The sequence below is a fragment of the Amblyomma maculatum genome, chromosome 4 (assembly GCF_055883805.1).
Source record: "Amblyomma maculatum isolate TAMU_Amacu chromosome 4, ASM5588380v1, whole genome shotgun sequence".
NCBI classification, from domain to species: domain Eukaryota; kingdom Metazoa; phylum Arthropoda; class Arachnida; order Ixodida; family Ixodidae; genus Amblyomma; species Amblyomma maculatum.
The window spans coordinates 162099496-162117836 of record NC_139347.1 but is presented as its reverse complement, the minus strand read 5'-3'; the positions used below and the strand labels follow the sequence as shown (position 1 = coordinate 162117836).

General features: G+C 43.1%; 1 protein-coding gene and 1 long non-coding RNA gene across 3 annotated transcripts in view; one reads left to right on the top strand and one right to left on the bottom strand.

Moving 5' to 3' along the window:
- LOC146193380 (MAM and LDL-receptor class A domain-containing protein 1-like) overlaps positions 1-18341 on the top strand; it is a 205173-nt gene that overhangs the window by 83202 nt on the left and 103630 nt on the right. Inside the window, exon 28 of the mRNA XM_084600534.1 lies at positions 1946-2093. Within this exon, the coding sequence (XP_084456660.1) occupies positions 1946-2093 (148 nt within the window). The remainder of the gene's footprint in view (positions 1-1945; positions 2094-18341) is intronic.
- On the bottom strand, positions 3539-12744 carry LOC146193381 (uncharacterized). 2 transcript variants are annotated; one of them, XR_014706833.1, is made up of 5 exons: positions 12640-12744; positions 10628-10764; positions 5834-5991; positions 4779-4919; positions 3539-4047 (listed from the first exon to the last, which is right to left on the bottom strand). It is a non-coding gene; the product is annotated as an uncharacterized LOC146193381 (long non-coding RNA). The 2 variants fall into 2 exon arrangements; XR_014706834.1 differs by having other exon boundaries at positions 10628-10761; positions 12640-12705.

The following is an 18341-nucleotide window of genomic DNA, read 5'->3' as shown; positions in this document are numbered from 1 at the left end:
TAAATCAAACTAGGTTTGTTATCGCGTCTCCAACCCGCGAGTCTCCGCGAAACGTCTAAGTTCGCCAGTCCACAGAGAGAGTGATGCAGCCTCTGACGGACCATGACTGACCATTCCCTCTTGTAGCACTTCTTCCCAGAAATTACGATCGCAGTGGATTCAAAATGATCGGATTCGGACTAATGTGCACGGGTGCAGTAGCTGAGCTTTGTAACCACTGAACGAGCGTGGCTTTTCTTGAGCAATAGCTTACGCACCCTTTTCGGCTGGAACGGCACCAGCGTCTAGTAGTAGTTCCACGCACCGCGTGTCGGAAATAATCGGGGCTGCGTAAAAGACATTTATCATGGTATTTTTCTGGTTCTTGTGATAGACAATTTATGTGGGTGTGATAGGCGATAGCGAGTTAATGAAATCGTAATTAATTGAATAATTTAAAATGAGAAAAGGCAAAATAAAAAAGGAAAAGTGGGTTAAATGGTGTCAAATTGCTAACAATGAAAATCCAATCTTTGATAATGCTGATTAAAAAAATTAAAAAATTTGTAACTGATCAATTCATTGAAATTATTGAAAAATAAAACATTTTGAAAAGTAAGAACGGAAAGCAAATGCTTTCTGCTGCTGTTTATTTGTGTATAAAACGTTCTAGGCATTTAAAGGTAAAAAATGCCGTCCCAGTGCGTGAAACGCTGTTGCGCCATGCTGTGAACTATGGAGTTCCAGGATATTGAATCGAGCGCAAACATCGCATTCCGCTGAACACGCACTTTGACGCATCATGTTTCAAGCAGCGGCGTCCGAGCTTACCGGTGGAGTCATAGCCCGGCCGGCTTGAAATCAAACAAAAAATATAAAACGAATGAAAAATAAAAAAACAATTTATAAAACATCGTCCGTGAGCGCTTGCTGTAGCGTCATCCTCTTAACGACGGAGCTTGTGTCCCCTTATCTTCTATACATAGTACTTATTACACGTAGTTATGTACAGAAAGGCTACATGCACAGACTATATTAAAAAGCACTCAGTGCACCGCAGCGGGGGCTTTAGCTCTTTACAATCAGTCTTGAGCATGGTTAAGCTTCCACCTCTTTACGCGGCGGCTCCCGAATGGCGCCACATGTAGAGCTCAAAGTGCAGCACCGTAAGCCCATAGCGACAGAAAGTGTGTGTAACCCGGGTTTGGTACCACATTAGAATTCTAGCCAAAATGATCTGCATTTTATGTGGTATATTTATGAGTCCGTATTTAATTTAACACAATAACCAAACAGCGCGCTTATCTTTCATACAAGAACTGTTTTGAGTTTCCTGCTTGCTGAGAGAATTCCTGACTGGTTAGTTAAGGGAATTGATATGTAGTAGTTCTGTGGAAGAATTGCAAAGAGTGATTGATGACCTTGACAAGAAAAGCAGAAAGTAGACCTAAACATTAATATGCAGAACACTAAAGTCACCAGTCTCGGGAACAACAGTTTACAATAGGTAGCGAAGCACTGGAAATGGCAGGTGAATATATGCACTTAGGACAGGGAGAAACCGCAGGTTCGGGCTATGAAAGGGAAATAACTAGGAGCATAAGATTGGAATGAAAGGCATTTCACAAACACTCGCAGATCATGACCAAACGCCTAAATTAGGTGGGCGGATGAGGCTAAGTTTGCAAGGGTGAAGCAGATGCAGCCAACTCAAGGCCGGATAATTCGAGCAATATGGCAGAGGCCTTCGCCCTGCAGTGTGTATAACCCAACTGATGATGATGATGATGATTCCTTGAACGTCTTACGCATTTCTTTGATTTCGTTCACCCAAGACGGGGTGAAAGACGAAGGGGACACAAAATGAAGCCCCGTGTGTCTCCTTCGTTTCTCTTGGTGGGCTTTGAGCGTAATAAACGCAAATCAGCTTACTCGAATTTCTGCTTTATTTACACATTCCTCTCAGGCCGGTACTTATACCTCAACACAACTGGAGTGGAGTCACATCATCCTGTCTCCAGAGTGTTCATGCAGACCCGGCCTCCCACGGACGGCACCTGCGTCACTTTTTGGTGGAGTGGGCGAGGCGCCAGAAGCCGGTTGAACGTTTACAGGTGACTTGAAGAATAATTGATGGAATGGTTTGATTTGGTTTGGTTTGTAGGGTTCGACGTCCCTACAAACCTAGCTAAGAAGGCTATAAGAAATGCTGTGGTGGAGGGCCCAGGAAATATAGACGACCTCGAGTTCGTTAACGTGCTCTGATGTCGCACAACAGAAACGCGCCTTATTTTCCGCGTCCATCGAAAAGCGGCTGCTGCGACCGGGATCCAATCCCGCTTCTTTGAGTGCAGCAGCTGAGTGCCCTAAGCACTGCGCCACCGCGGCGTCGAAGTTGAATGTTTTGTACGGATTACTATTTGGTCGCTCTCGAGATTTTGTGAAGAGATAAAGAACTGGGTACGAGGGCTATACGTCCGTTTTAGAGCGCCGCTCTTTGGCGTCAGTTCCTGCGTTTCACGTCGTCGTAGCCGTTGGCGTCGCCGTCGGCCTCGTAACCTGATCACATCATCGACCGTGACGTCATGAGCGGATGTGACGTCATTATGATGTCACATCCGACCATGTCTAATAACCGAAAGTAATAATGCCGTCACATCCGGTCATGACGCCATGACTGGTGATGACATCACGAGAAGCAACGGAAGAAAAATTCATAATTAATGACCACAAAAAAGCCATCTACAATTACGCAAAGGACAGGATCTCAACGGAAGCGGTGAGAATCCTGCCGAAAAACAGCTGAATAGAAAAGTCAACTTACTATGGACTTCAGCGCACGCGTCTGTTCCCGGTAACGAGGTGGCACACCAGTCAGTCCGAGCTCTCTACTTCCGGGTAACCGTGGAGCCGCCCGATAGCCAGAACATGGACGAACATCTATTAAATTACACAGAAATAGTGCAGACTTACAGAAAAAGCAGGAAGCTGGTGCCATCATCGGGTAAGCGTCTGAGCAACAAAGAGGAGACTGCATGGTGGCGTCTACAGGCAGGGAATTAGATCCCCCCCCCCGTTTAGGCCTATCACGTCCAGAAAGATAAGAGACAGGACGATACATGTAAGCAATGGGGGGAGAAAGGGACCCTCAATTACGTAATTTGGGAATGCGCTAGCTCCCCAGAGTCTAAGACAAAAATAGTAAGTAGAGAATCCTAGGAAATCCTTCTGCGGAGCGCGACCCAACCCTTCAGAAGCCATCCGCCTGGCGGAAGAGGCCGCAAAGAAACGCCGCCTAATCGCGGGGGTCCCGGCTCCCGTCGCCTAGGCCTGCGTGCCGGGGACGTGGACTAGGGGGCCTACATTCTGGTTGAAATAAAATTGTTCACACACACACACACACACACACACACACGCACACGCACACGCACGCGCACGCACACGCACACACACACACACACACACACGCACGCACGCACGCACGCACGCACACACACACACACACTCGCGCGCGCGCGCGTGCGCATTTACGAAGCTGACCCCGCCGGGCGTTGGTTCCAGCCCTTACAAAAATGTCTATGATCACTTTATGCGATGTCTTTAGACAATATGATCATAGAAGCTATCGACTATCAAAAGAAAGTCTTTAGAACACGTATCATCTATGTATGATCTCCCTTCCGACAATTGGCCACCGTGATTGAATAGAATGTATTTACATAGAACGTATTTATACCTCCTATGATTAGCCTATTGATAGCGTATATGGACACTGTAACGACTGTGTTCCGATAATTGGCCACCGTTATTTTAAAGAATCGTGTTAATACAAAGTATTAATACCTTGTGTTATGCTAACTATATTTCAAGTGTCCAATAATAACGTGTATTTTACTCACTATTCACATGCATGTAATATTTCGTGAAAAGTGAGTGGCGAAAGAAACAGATGCAAATTCATACCTTCATTTATTGCACAAACCCTTGACACAGAAACACTTGGTTTCCGACGGCAACGTCATTGTGTGTTTGATGTACCAGCCATATCAAAATTTATCATGGTGTCACCTAGAAAAGAAATATACATGTTCAAAATTTTTCTGCCAATTTCACACGCTTTGTGCTAGCATCACACACATCTCTCTTCACTCAGATGCCTGTTTTTCCTCAAAATATGCTAACTGGTTTCCAACCACTTTCTGTACAAACTAGTACCTGCAAAACATTCTCAGGAGATAGAGACTATTGCTGTGTTTAGTTGTATTCCTTTTGATCCTCTATATCACTCGACATTAGTTTATCACAATAGGGGCCCAGGAAACAAAGGAGTGAAATTTACGCGCCAGTATGCTTGGTCATCAGATACTCTCTCCTCTGTCATTTGCAACATCAAGCAAATACACATGTCGAGCGGCAATGTATCAGTATGTATACATACACTGGTGCATGCTACCAGCAAGTGATGCCACTATGCCTGTTTGCTCCCATTTTTCCTGACTGATGGCTATGTTTGCCATAGCAGATGACACACACACATAAGTAATTACTGAAGGAGACCAGCTACACCAAGCACCTAGGGGAATACAAAAGCGATAATAGGGAATGATGAAGTATATTATAGTTAGCCTACAATATGCAGTCACACATACTTTTTGCTACATATGCAGGTAACAAGTCTCAATAGTGTATTCCCAGAGAGTAAGAAAATAAGAAAGTGTCACTCATGCCCATCTTTTCCTTTCAAGAGCTTGTCACCAAGGTAAAATCTTTATCACATATGAAAGCAAAATTTAGAATACCTTTCTTTTATAAGAAGTCCACATGGATGCTGCTACATCCCACTGCTACTTGTCCAGGAAGTCAGGTTGCCTTGTTACTTGTCGGCACAGACCACGGCAACAGGGTGTCTCCAGATATGGTCGAATGAAGCAACAAGAGGACTGCATGTACATATGAGAACACTAGTCAGAACAGCAGGAAGAAAGATTGTTTGAATAATAAAGGAAAAGTCAAATGCACAAGTAAAAGAAACATAGGAGGAGTATTTCATATGGTTGCTGAGTGACAGCATGAAAAGCCCAGAATTGAAAACGCAATGCTCCACTGAGGAAAATTACATAATCATAAAATACATAAATACATAATAATCTAGGTAATCTCAGGAACAGTGGCAAGTCTTATGTAGGCACTATCTTTTGGAGATACATGGAAAGACAAGTCATATGGGGTGGTAAAAAATGACTGGTTTCTTTATGTGGTTTAACATCCCAAAGCAACCCAGGCTATTAGAGATGCTGTAGGGGAGGACTTCAGAGCATTTGACGAGCTGGGGCTCTTTAACGTGCACTGACATCGCACAGGGCATGAATGCCTTTTTGCTTCAATTTTGAGCTTACTGCTGAACTGGTCGTACTCAAAATAGGTTGGCGCTACTTTTATTTAAATTTAGACAAGGTCCTTTTGAGGATACAAGACTTTCATGTGTCCCAGACACATTCAGGGAGACACGTTGGCCCTGTACAAAGGCTTAAAACGTGGAGAGCTTGTCTCATTAAAACCCACCCGGCCCCGCATAATCACTTTTTGGTACCTAATATGGCCTGCTTTGGCTCGTCAATAGTAGGCTACCGACAATAGGAGCTAAATTATTTCATCCTTAAAAAATCATGCAGCTTACTGCTGGAATATGCAGTCACACATAATTTTTGCTACATATGCAGTTAACAAGTCGTAATAGTGTATTCCCGAGACTAAGAAATTAAGAAAGTGCCATAAATGTCCATCCTTTCCTTCAAGAGCTTGTCACCAAGGTAAAATCTTGATCACATATGAAAGTCAAATATAGGAGAAATACCTGTCTTTTATAAAAAATCCACATGGCTGCTGAAGAAACCATGCAGCTACGTCCCACTGCTACTTGTCCCGGAAGTCAGGTTGCCTAGTTTTTACTTGTCGGCACAGACCACGGCAACAGGGAGTCTCCAGATATGGCTCAATGAAGCATCAAGAGGACTGCATATGCATACAAAAACACTAGTCAGAACAGCAGGAAGAAAGTTATTTCGAATAATAAAAAAAGGAAAAGTCAAATGCACAAGTAACAGAAACAAACAAGGAATACTTCATATGTTGCTGAGTAAAAGCATAAAAAGAGAAGCACAGAATTAGAAATACAATGCTCCACAGAGGCAAACTACAGTAAAATGCTTGTGCACAAAATTCTCTTCTAGAGTGGAAGATTCAGTGATATATGCAAGGGGTTACGTTTATCTATTGTGCATGCATACGGTACTATAGGAATACAACACGGTTGACGACTGGGCACGTTGGTATGGGTTCATACTTCCCCAGCCAAAAGACGAGACACAGCAAAGAGGAGGACAGGTCAAGGCTGGACTATCAACTGAATGTTATTGATAAGAAGAAAACAACGAAGACTCCTTCCGAAAAGCTCGCGCACAACCCAACCGGTGGAATGGCAGGAAATTGGGAAGAAGATGAAGAAAATTCAAAGCCAATTCCAAGTCAAGGCCTAACTAACGACTTTTCTAATAGATGAAGTTCCTTACAATGAAGGCTAACAGACGCCTTAGCCACACACTTGTCCTCGGCTTTAGCAATGTAAAATGCTTCAACGAACTCTCTGCAGAGTTGATTACCATTGCTGTAAACTACGCCCGTATTATTGAAGTCAGGTGCACAAAGGGACGGGTCATGCTCCGACTTACACTCTCGGGATTGCACATGTAGCGCAAGATTAGAACTCGCCTTCCTTCCCAGAGAATTGGAGTGCTCAGTCAGGCGCACATTTAGACATCTGCCTGTCTGCCCGTAGTAGCACCGGCCACAATTCAGCGGAATGTGGTAGACCACATTCTTTCTGCAGGTGGTGAACTTTTTCTTATGTGACACTGCACAACGAAAACTATCACGAGGTACACTGTCGAGCCCCTTTCTAACTCTAGCGCACAAGGCTCCTATCTTGTTTCTCGCTGTAAATACAACGAGCAGACAGGCAGATGTCTAAATGTGCACCTGACGGAGCACTCCAATTCTCTGGGAGGGAAGGCGAGTTCTAATCTTGCGCTACATGTGCAATCCCGAGAGTGTAAGCCGGAGCATGAACCGTCCCTTTGTGCACCTGACTTCAATAATACGGGTGTAGTTTACAGCAATGGTAATCAACTCTGCAGAGTTGGTTGAAGCATTTTACATTGCTAAAGCCGAGGACAAGTGTGTGGCTAAGGCGTCGGTTAGCCTTCATTGTAAGGAATTTCATCTATTAGAAAAGTTGTTAGTTAGGCCTTGACTTGGAATTGGTTTTGAATTTTCTTCTTCATCATCTTCTTCCCAATTTCCTGCCATTCCACCGGTTGGGTTGTGCGCGAGCTTTTCGGAAGGAGTCTTCGTTGTTTTCTTCTTATCAATAACCTTCAGTTGATAGTCCAGCCTTGTCCTGTCCTCCTCTTTGCTGTGTCTCATCTTTTGGCTGGTGCAGTATAAACTATAGGAATACATTACTGTCTGGGAAGTCAACCTCCACATCACCAGGTATCAAACTATTTCAGAAGTTTCTGAAAGATTTCTATGCAATGACAGGAAGATCTTTCGCTATCAAACACAGTTGCAAATAACACTAAAATCTAATGAGCCCATGTATGTTTCTCTTAAAAATGTGCGGACGAAGGAAATGTACTTGCTGCTCCTTTTATTTATTTACTTGTAACTAATACTGCATCATTTCCAGCTGTAGCATGCGTGAACACAATGCAAACAAACACTAGAGGTGAGCAAGCTTATCTAAAGATTTAGAATGACTTTTTGTAATAAAATGAACAGAAATCATTTAACTAGCCATGTACAGGAGACAATGCATGTACTAAAGCAGGGCTGCACAGATTTAAGAGCCTTAAAAGCTCTAGCAAAACACCCTTCTTGTCACTGTTGCCTTTTCACAAACACTACAGGCTGGCCGAGAGCTAGTTTAGGTACAATACCTCTAATTATCGCAATAAAACTGATCACTTTTTCAAATATATTGATAAACACAGGTAGACATGGCTGAGCTTTCAAAACATCATCTGTTGGACAAAACCCTCATTATACTCTTGGATAGATCTGATAATAAAGATCAGCATGGCGAACAGCCATTCGGCGCTTCCATGCGCTATGCAAGCTTAATAGCCTTATCATATCTTACAGAACACTGTTGTAATTTTCAGCACCTGAGAACCAAATTCCATGGGGGTTTAAAGGGACATCTTTGAGCAAAGTTCACTGTAGGATATTGCCCCCCAAAAACCCAATCACAACAATCTATAAACACATGTTCGACAGCCTCTGGCTTTCTGCACAAAATACAGTTCACACCCCATGGCAGAAAGATCTCTCTGCCATCTGTTTATCCAGGCAGAACCCAAACATGCAATTTAAAAAGATTTTTAGCAGGTTGTAAAGGCATTCGTTATACATTTTAGAATGCATTATTATTTGATAAACATAAAAGGGCCACCACACTGATACTTCCCTTCGTCTTGCAGCCCACCCCTTCTGTAACAAGCCCCCTCATGTTTGCAGAACTCAAAAACACACAAAACAATTAAACAGAAAATGTTCTCCAACAGATAAATATCAACATATTACTTTTGTTATTGCTAGTAACTATTTGGCTCTAGGGTTAACGATGCATTTATTTAGGTTGTGAATAAAATGAGTTCGGAAGTTAATTGCAAATCTTGGTGACTAGCAAGAAAGTAAATATTTGTGTATATGTTGCTTTGAGCAAAGTAAATGTTCTCATTTAGTCACAGAAAAATAGAATACCACTTGAACGAACGTCACTTCGACAATGTATTCAGTCGTACGAACTTTATTAAATCCCCCCACTGAAGCTCTATTGAACACTATGCAAACACACTTCATTTTAACAAACCTCAGTTATTGCTCATTTCAGTTCAACAAAAATTTTCCGCGGTGCTATCCTGTGTCTTCAAAGTCATACTGAGCGCTTAAAAAAGCACAGTCCGCACTCTTTGTAGCATATTTTTATGTTAAGAACCACTCTTCATTATCGCGTGAAGAAAAGTGGCCGTTATTTAGCTTTAAAGTGAATTGGCTGTCTAAACTAGCTTGTAACCAGACGAATCCATATAGCTGTCTGCACGCTTAATTAGCTGTACAGTCATAGCCAGTCAAAACCAGACCTTCAGCCCTACCAGGCCCTTTAGCTCCAAGAATTGCAAATGTGTGCATTTTGGTTAACCATGATCTGCTTGGAGAAAATGAAAGCCTTGTCTCCTCAGCAGGCCGTTGTGATAGGCAAGATTCTCAGGAGCTTGCACAGTAATCGAGTTCAAAACCACTGTAGTCCTTTCAAAAGTGCTGCAAAAGGTTACACATTCTTCACTTGCAAATCAGCGCAGTGACAAATAAATGGGCTCAGATAAGATTTGAACAACCTAAAAATCTGTGACAGATTTTCTCTTCTTGGGCTCCAAGATTACCTCGGAAGGATACTGTAGCCATGAAATTAGGAGACGCCTGCTTCTGGGAAAGAGAGCAATGGTTAGCCTTGACCGCCTAGTAAAGAGCAGAGACATTAGTCTGCCAACCAAGATCCGTATAACTCGTGCTATGGTCTTTCCAGTTGTGATGTATGGATGCGAGAGTTGGACTGTGAAAAAGGCTGACCGCTGAAGAATTGACGCGTTTGAATTGTGGTGCTGGCAAAGACTCTTGAGAGTTCCTTGGACTGCCAGAAGATCAAATCAGTCGATATTGTCGACCATAAACCCTGACTGCTCGTTGGAAGGTCAAATTCTAAAGTTAAAGCTCAGATACTTTGGTCATCTGATGAGAAGAGAGAAGTCGCTGGAGAAAATTTGATGTTGGGAAAGGTTGAGGGTCACCGGAAAAGTGGTAGGTAACAAATGCGATGGTTAGATGGCATCCTCGAGGCGCTACAGATGAAGTTATGTGATGTTAGGAAGATAGTGAGAGACCGGAAAGCGTGGCGTGACATGGTCCATAGGGTCACGAAGACTCGGACACGACTGTACGACTGAACTGAATATTTCTTGAAGCTAATGGAAACAATCTTCCACGCATTTATTTCAGTCCAATGAACTTTCATTTCAACAAACTTTTTCCTAAGGTCCCTTGAACTTTGTTCAAGTGAAACATCACTGTATGTGTACATATGCTGAGGCAGTCTAAATAAACAGTAACTGAATGTCAGCATGAACATGCACACATATGCACAGTGCAGTCAGCTATATTATGAAACAGCGTTTGTCACTGAGCTATTAAAACACAGGTTTACTCAATTTTGCCTCAACTAGAAATAGTAGGTACTACAGCAATAAAACAGCTAAGTATATCTCCTGTTTTAAAGCTCTGAAGAGGCCATGAAAAATTTTCTTCAGTGCAGACTATGAGCAAGATTCACCAACATGTCAGTCTTGCGCTAAAAACACAGCAAGAATCATATAACAACACCGAGCTGGTTTCAAGCTTTGCTTTAATGAAGCCTGTTACACATCCGCCCTTTATACTCTCAAAACAATAAATGCAAAGCATGAACCAGTAAAAATTATACAGTTATAAAGCAAACACATGAATGCAAAAGACATGAGCATGTGATACCTACCAATTCAATGTCTCCTTTACAGGAAGGATGCTTTAGGGCAGGGCACCCATGGCTAATAGAATAAACTGCCTCAACAGATTCATGACGCTGTCTGCTTCATATTCAGGCAGCACTCCCTCGATGGCAGATGAAATCTGCTGCAAAAGCAGTGTGACAATACAATTGCATCAGCTGGACTGCAAGCATTATTGCCAAACAAGCCGTAAACGCAGTAAAAGAAAGACTTCATTAAATCCATGCTTCTCAAAACCCATAACATACCATTACTTTCCCTACACTCCTAAAGAAAAGCTGTCTCAGAAAATGAATCCCTAGCAGCTCTAGGTCACATGCCATAGGTTACCAAAAAACTCGATCCTATCATCTGTTTCAATTCTGACCTTTGTCAGCAATGTCAAACATTATTAAACGAAGAACTTCCATAGTTGAAATTCACTTTTCAAAATATGCTGTTTCTCTGTGAAGCTTAAAGGTTCTTAGAAATTAAACAAAACAGAAGACTAAGTTTGAAAGCTCTAATCGCTTAATTCACAGCCAATTGTTAGCTTGACCCACATAACTTGCCACGCCTCGATCCGTTAAAAAAAAAAAGAACACTGGGCCTGTACTAAAATAATACGTACTGACCTACTAAGGATATAAATATATCTATTACTGCGTTGGTCTGCGAATTGTTATAAATAAAATTATATATCACCCCCCCCCCCCCCCCCCCAATCTGTGCTTACTCTAAACGAAAGCTTAAAAACCTAATTTTACGCGGAAAGTCGTTGCTTATGGACTGTTCCAATAAAGAGGTAACCGAATGAGGCGACAACCCCTAGCGATCCGTCGCGCGACGCCGCCGCCAACGCCTGTCGTTGTCGCTGGTGCATACCGCACGGAGCGACGGCGCTCAGCGACAGAAGCGCGTTTTCAGCGTTGCTCTGTTACCGCCGCCTCGTCATTCGGTAAGGGGAATGCAATCACGCTATATCCCATTTTCAACACTAAACAGCATGAAGTACGATAAAACACTGATGAAATTTCTTGTAACGCATCGTATTTTAAAGGGTCACAGGGCAGCGGTGCGTTACTATACACTGCGATGCCGACTTGCATTGCAATCAGCGACTTTCTCCTGCTCCTTTCGGAAATTAACAATATCAAGCCACGTTAACCTTTTTCTTTCATTTATTACCCTTCCAAGCTTTTACTGAATTATCTCGATGCACTCATATATATACATGGATCAGACGAAGTGAGCGCGTGAAGGCACCAGGTTCTTCGCCCAAACCGGACTAGGAAAACTAACTTCACACGCAATAAAAAGAAAGCCAGAACGGAAGTTGAGCACCCTAAAGCGCTAAAGCCCTCTGCGATTGGCTGCCTCGCGAGCTGCTTCCGGGCGACACACGAAATTTTCTAAAAGCCCAGAAACCGAGCGACGGCGACGAGCGGCAATGCTTTGGCGGCCCTCAGCCCGTCGCGCGGCATGTCGCCGCGAATTGTCGCCTCATGCGGTTAGCGCTTTAACCTCGAATTACCGGCTCCATGTGCAAATAGCTCAACGAAGAAACGCTATAAATAAAACAGATAGGTAGCGAGCGATCGCACACATCTGATGGAATTTAAAAATGACAGGTTTTATACGTCTACATAGCTTTTACGCAGTACAAGGCCTCTCTCAATATTTGAAATTTGACGGTTATGGCTGCGAGGCCAAGCGGTTGTTTACCTTTGAAGAATTAGTAATAACTCCGCAAAAAAGCGCCTTAAAGAGCAGAACTATGTTGCAAAATGATCGGAAAGAGGCCGCGGACAATCGAGGATCACTTTTTAAAACTTAACTAGGTGATAAAAACGCTAAACAATGAAAAATCTTCCTAGAGCATTGGGCGTGCAGTATGCAGCAAAGTAAAAAATGGGTAAACGCTTGTAATGTAAAAACTGCTCACTTATGAAACACAAAATTTTCCGCGAGTATGCGCAAAGCGTTTATAAGAAAGGAATGAAAAAGTTTGTCAACTTACATTGAACATTTCTGGCAGAAAGAACTATTTTCCACGCTCGACGTCGCCAAACAGCCAAACGCCGCCTCTCAGTCAAGGGAGTATCACGTGACACATGAAGCTGCATCACGTGTTTTGTGCACGCTTTCTTTCTTTCTTTTTTTTTTTCAGTCGCGCTGCCACGCCGCGCTGCTCCATCACGTGTCTTGTGGAGTTCGCTTTTTCTTTTTTTTTTTTCCAGTCGCGCTGTCGCGCCGCGCTGCTCAGACGAAAGGCAGGATTAGTGGAACGCCCAGCGAGCGTCACTTCTGTACATTCGCTATCTTGTGCGTTCGTTCTTTTTCTTCCGGTGGTTTTGTGGGGTGATTGGTATTCGAGGCGACGCAGAGACTCGGAGTGGCGAGCCCACTTCAGCGATCGTGTGTTTGCTTTCCTCATTGTAATGAAAACTTGAGTTCTTACCGTATGCGGAGCCGCACATATTGAGTGCCTGAGCATGAGTTATTTGCACGCACGCGCGCTCACACACATGCAGCTTTGCAGAGGCGAAAAAGAAATAGCTCGCAAGACTGAGAGCATCATACATTTGTGCTAAATAAACACGAAAAACTGATTGCTGATTTCGTTACTGTTACTCGGAGACAACTTTGCTCTGTGAATATTTTGTGAAACTTTAAACCCATCCTTTTTGCTGTATTGATGACATCACTGCGGTAATACCGTGAAATTGCGCTGTTATTCGGTGAACACATATCTGTTTTCCTTTTCTTTCCTTTTTTTGCTTTTGCTGCTGTTCATCTCTGTAATGTCTGCAATGTTTATGCCTGTGTTTATGCCTGTAATGTGTTCAATGTAAACTAGCTTCCTGTTGAGCTGTCACCTGCTGATGTTTGCGAGGGTCCTCGGCACTCTCAAGCAGTGTGCAACTGCTTTCTCGCTGAAGTGCCCCCCCCCCCCCCCCGTCCTGTTGATTTGAAAACAAAAAATTGATTGATTGATTGATTGATTGATTGAAGGGCGCGTAAATGAAGCCGTCACAGGTTTGATACCGCGCGCTGTCTACGTTGGCTAGCCTGCCCGCTTCTCCTTTCATACCTCCCGCACTTCTAGGGAAAAAAAAAAAAAAATGCGTGCGTGCGTGCGCACTGCTGTGTGCTTTGCTCGCAGGGCGGCTAGACGCCCCCCCTCCTCCAGCTCGAAGCCGCGCTCTGATGGCCGAGCGCCTCCTTGCATCCTTCCCGCGCATTGGATTTGAAGGACAGCTTGCAGCTAACCTCTCGAGAGGGTGGTTGCGACTAGAACTAGCATAACGTTCCCAATGGATCACAGCGGAAGGATGAATATGTTCAGCTACAGCTGGTCGATATTCCGTGGTTCGGGTCAAGTGCGTGTTAATTGTGCTGTAAGGGCGCTTAATTGATTTACAGAGGTCGGTGCCGCGGACCGCAGGTTGCGCGCTGATATAGTTCACGAGGCTGCATGAACGCTATGCGAAGGCTGCGAGCGAATATGCGTTTTTCTGCTGGCGCATTCTGTGCCGTTATGTGTGTTAGTTCGCCGCCCCCCTCCCCCCCTCCCCAGCCGCCGCGCCGCCTTCTCTCCCCCCCCCCACCTCTTCCCTTACCATTAGCGCGCTTCCTTACCCTACCCTTGCCCTAAGCTCGCACCTCACCCAGACACCACCTTCAGCAAAAACATAACAAACAAAAGCAGAACCTGTAGAGCGCTCGCTCGATTGACGCACATGTCCAAAGGCTGCTGGGTGGTGTCGGGTAACCTCCGCGAGCGAAACATACGATGCGCGCGGTCAGGAACAGATGGGCTAAGATATGGCCGCTGCCTTGACGGGAGCGGCGGCGCGGAAGTGAATAAGAGAATAAGACAATCGCTAACATACTGAGCGCGGCGAGAGAAAATGTCGGCGGCGGGCGCCGATTTGTTTTCATAAGTGGTGGACAGGGGCGTATGCACAGCGGGGTGGCTCGGATGCGTCTGGGAGCACACTTCTAAACACGATCGGGTCGATAAAGAAAAAAAATACAAATTCATTTTTTTTTTTCGGATGAAAATTTGGTCCTTGCCAGGGAAATGCACCCTCCATTTTCCAGTAATTTCGGCGCGTGAGAAGGAAAGCGGAGAAGGGGGGGGGGGGGGGGGCTCGTTCGGTAGCTTACTGTACATGTGCATATACCCAATCATTGTGTGTATGCCAATATATAATTCTAAAGTTTCGCCCATATAGCTTCTGAGGGATGAGCTACGTGGATCCGAGAGTCCAGGGCGTGCGTCTCAGCATCGCGTGATGTAACCCGACAACACCCACAGCGCGCATTCTCCACTGTAAAGTCGGCGGCGCGGTGCGTTTACCTTCCATTTGTGATGTTTTTGTATTTAATTGTGCGAGCGAGCTTGATAAAAGGACTCATTGCGTCCTCAACAAGAGCGGACGCTTGACTAAGAAATGCGCGATGAAGAAAGAGCGAAATTGTAACCAGTTACATTTTCAAATTATAACCTTATACGTTTTTATCTATAATTCATGCAAATTAATTGTATTAATTTTCCATTTCCATTTCTTTTTTAACAGATACTATTCATAATAAAAAATGTAATTCAAATATGAGTTGCAATGAATAGCATGCACTCGGTCAGTTAATACTATATACTTTCGATCTGAACATTTTTTCTGACATGCCAAATTGCTTCAATATATTTTAATAGCTGTGTATGAGTGGTATAACCAGAAATAATTTTCTAGGGCGTTATACGGCATCGATAAAAAAAATTGCAAGAAAGGCCGAAAGAAGGAGTTCAAAAACTCTCGGAAGGGTTTCTGACATCGAAACAGAGCCCTGGCTACGCCCCTGCTGTATATTGATAGGAGTATATACAGAGAAGTATATTCACCTAACAACTTGCTATGTACAAACTTTATATGAACTGATTTAAATACGCAAAAGTAACCGTGTATGAACTTCGTATTTACACATGTTCATACAGATTAAAAGTACGTACAATATTGATAGAGTCAATAAGGTGTTAATACAGATTCTAAACACTGTTCACGACCATTTTTGTAAGGGAGGCGTCCGTGCGGCACCTTTCATTTGGCGATTCCTCGAACGCCGCACCACAGAGCATATAGAAATGGACGCAGTACAGCAAGAATCAGCGACGTTTCAAATTGGTTGATATCGAAGAAAAGACGCAGTATCTGTCACAATTCTACGCGGACACCATAACCGAACTATAAAGAAATGGAGAAAGGTGGCAGTGAAAAAAGAGAGAAAGAGGTGCCGGTAGTGGACGGCTTCGGAAAACCACAAAGCTTCCTTCATGACAGTCAAGAACTTTTATTGGAGTGTTTCTTGAAGGAATATGTGTGAAAAATTAAAGGCTGTAATTCAACATACATGTCTTGCTCGAAACCTTTGCCCCAATCTATCGAAAAGTTGAAACAGCTGATGAGCTGCGCTCAAATTTCGCATTACGAACTAACGTAATCTTCGGCAAATGTGTTCCATACCTAAAATAAAATATAGTGGCAAGGAAAATATTGTTATTTACCCGAAGTCCCTATTCGCATAAAGGCATTGCATAGGCACTTTACCTTTAGGTAAGTTCTCTACCCTGTGCTTATTGAGGTAAGTTGAAGAAAAGAAGCGGAATAATCTTTTGTCGATTCGACCCCGAGCCCTTGGTTCAGACAGTCCGCCAAAGATGAACCATTTCAATTTCACATGTATTAGCGAGTCATATTTCAATACATCGTCATATTTACAAAAATATACAAGAATTGTGTTCGGAATATTGATGTGCCTTAAATAGCGCTTGCTTTTTAGAGCTCTTTCTCAAGTCCTAGCCAATATTATGTCATTATCAACTAAACTGATTTTAACTGTATAATTTATTGCTTTAGATTATAGCAACATCATTTATTTATTTTTTTCTGGAACTGTGAATGGTGCTTACCATTCGCAATGGCAGCTCTCTCCATCATTTGAAAGCCTTGAAATCTCTTTTTGAGGAGGGACACTATGAAAGATAATCTCGTTGAATAATATAAGCCCCATACTTTGCTGCGATAGCTCTTATAACAGTGGCGCTGCAGTATTTTATGTCTAAACAGGAGCTCTAATTGTGGCTATCAAGGTGAAAACAAGATATAAACTAAATTAGGAAAAGGACTGCTGCAGCTGAGGCTCTAAGGGAGCAGTTTAGGTGAGGCTCAAAGGAAGTACCTTTGCAAGACAAACAGAACCACCTTTGCAGGCTGCGAGGTTCGAAACTGGGTTTGGGCCCACTGCGGAGAGGGGCGCGCAGCGGGGTTTTGCGGAGCTTCTCCAAAACGCGCACCCCCGGAAAAGCCGAGCGCCAGGCTGGGGGACGCTTGTACCCATTTTTACCGGTGGGTGTCCGGCGGTGGGTTTCGAACTAACCAACTAATAAGCCCCATACTTTGCTGCGATAGCCCTTATAACAGTGGCGCTGCTGCATTTTATGTCTAAACAGGAGCTCTAATTGTGGCTATCAAGATGAAAACAAGATATAAAGTAAATTAGTAAAAGCACTCACTGAGCTCCCTGAGGAGATCTGTGGAAGTGTCTGTAAAAGTGCCGCTCCTTTCAACGTCTTCGTTCCAACCCTCACAAAAAGATAAAATTACTCAACGAACATAATTGCCATCGATGTGATCTCACCGCACAATTCCGGACAAATTTGTGGGTTTTTGCCATCTTGATGTATACTCTTAAAGAAAGTAGTAATCTAAAAAAAAACTCTTCCGTTTGTACACTTACTTCTTGTGATATATTTTCCTTTTACATTTCGTACACTATAGACAGACCGGAAGCCTCGATTATAAACCGAAATAATTTACTGTTATGCACGAAAGTGCTAGCCATGCAACATAATTGTCGGGAAAAAACTTGGCAGCAATTAAAAAGGGGCGGACAGTACATGGAAGTGATTTCTTATTAAAAAATTGCGCAGCCATTCTTTGCGCAGTGTTCAAGGTCATGTCATGCTATTTATCTTCCAATTAAGCCTCCATGCGCTAGTGAAATTGGAGGCTAGTTCACGGTAAGGATTCGAGCCGACGACATATGCATATCCAATTGTATGCCGTTATTGTAGGAGTAGATAGCAGTGATACAGATACTGTGCCTTCGCTTTGCCAAGAACTAACTCAAGGGGATACTCAGGTATTTAAACCTAACAGGAGGTTCCGATACAATTGCTGACTCTGGGACCTCCTTCTGTATGTATAGGCTGGAATGTAATCAGCGATAATATAATAAAATTGAATTGAAATATCCTACAACCCTTCCCCACGGTCTTTCTTCTTATCTTTCTTATTTCATGCCTACCTTCCTCCCTTACCTCTTGGCGCGGTTGAGGGGTAGAATCAGAGGTGCGAGAGATACGGTGCCTAAAATTACAATATATATATATATATATATATATATATATATATATATATATATATATATATATATATATATATATATATATATATATATATATATATATATATTAAAAGGAGCGAACAGTTTGAGTGCAAGGCAAACTTTTTTTTATTTTACACTGTTGACATTTACAGGAATGTTGTCTTTATGCTGATTATTGCAATAAAAATGCAAAGCGGAAGGAAAAAGAACGCGTTGTTCTACCTTTCGTTTTGCATTAAATGCTCTTTATTGCAATAATCCCCAAATCACCAT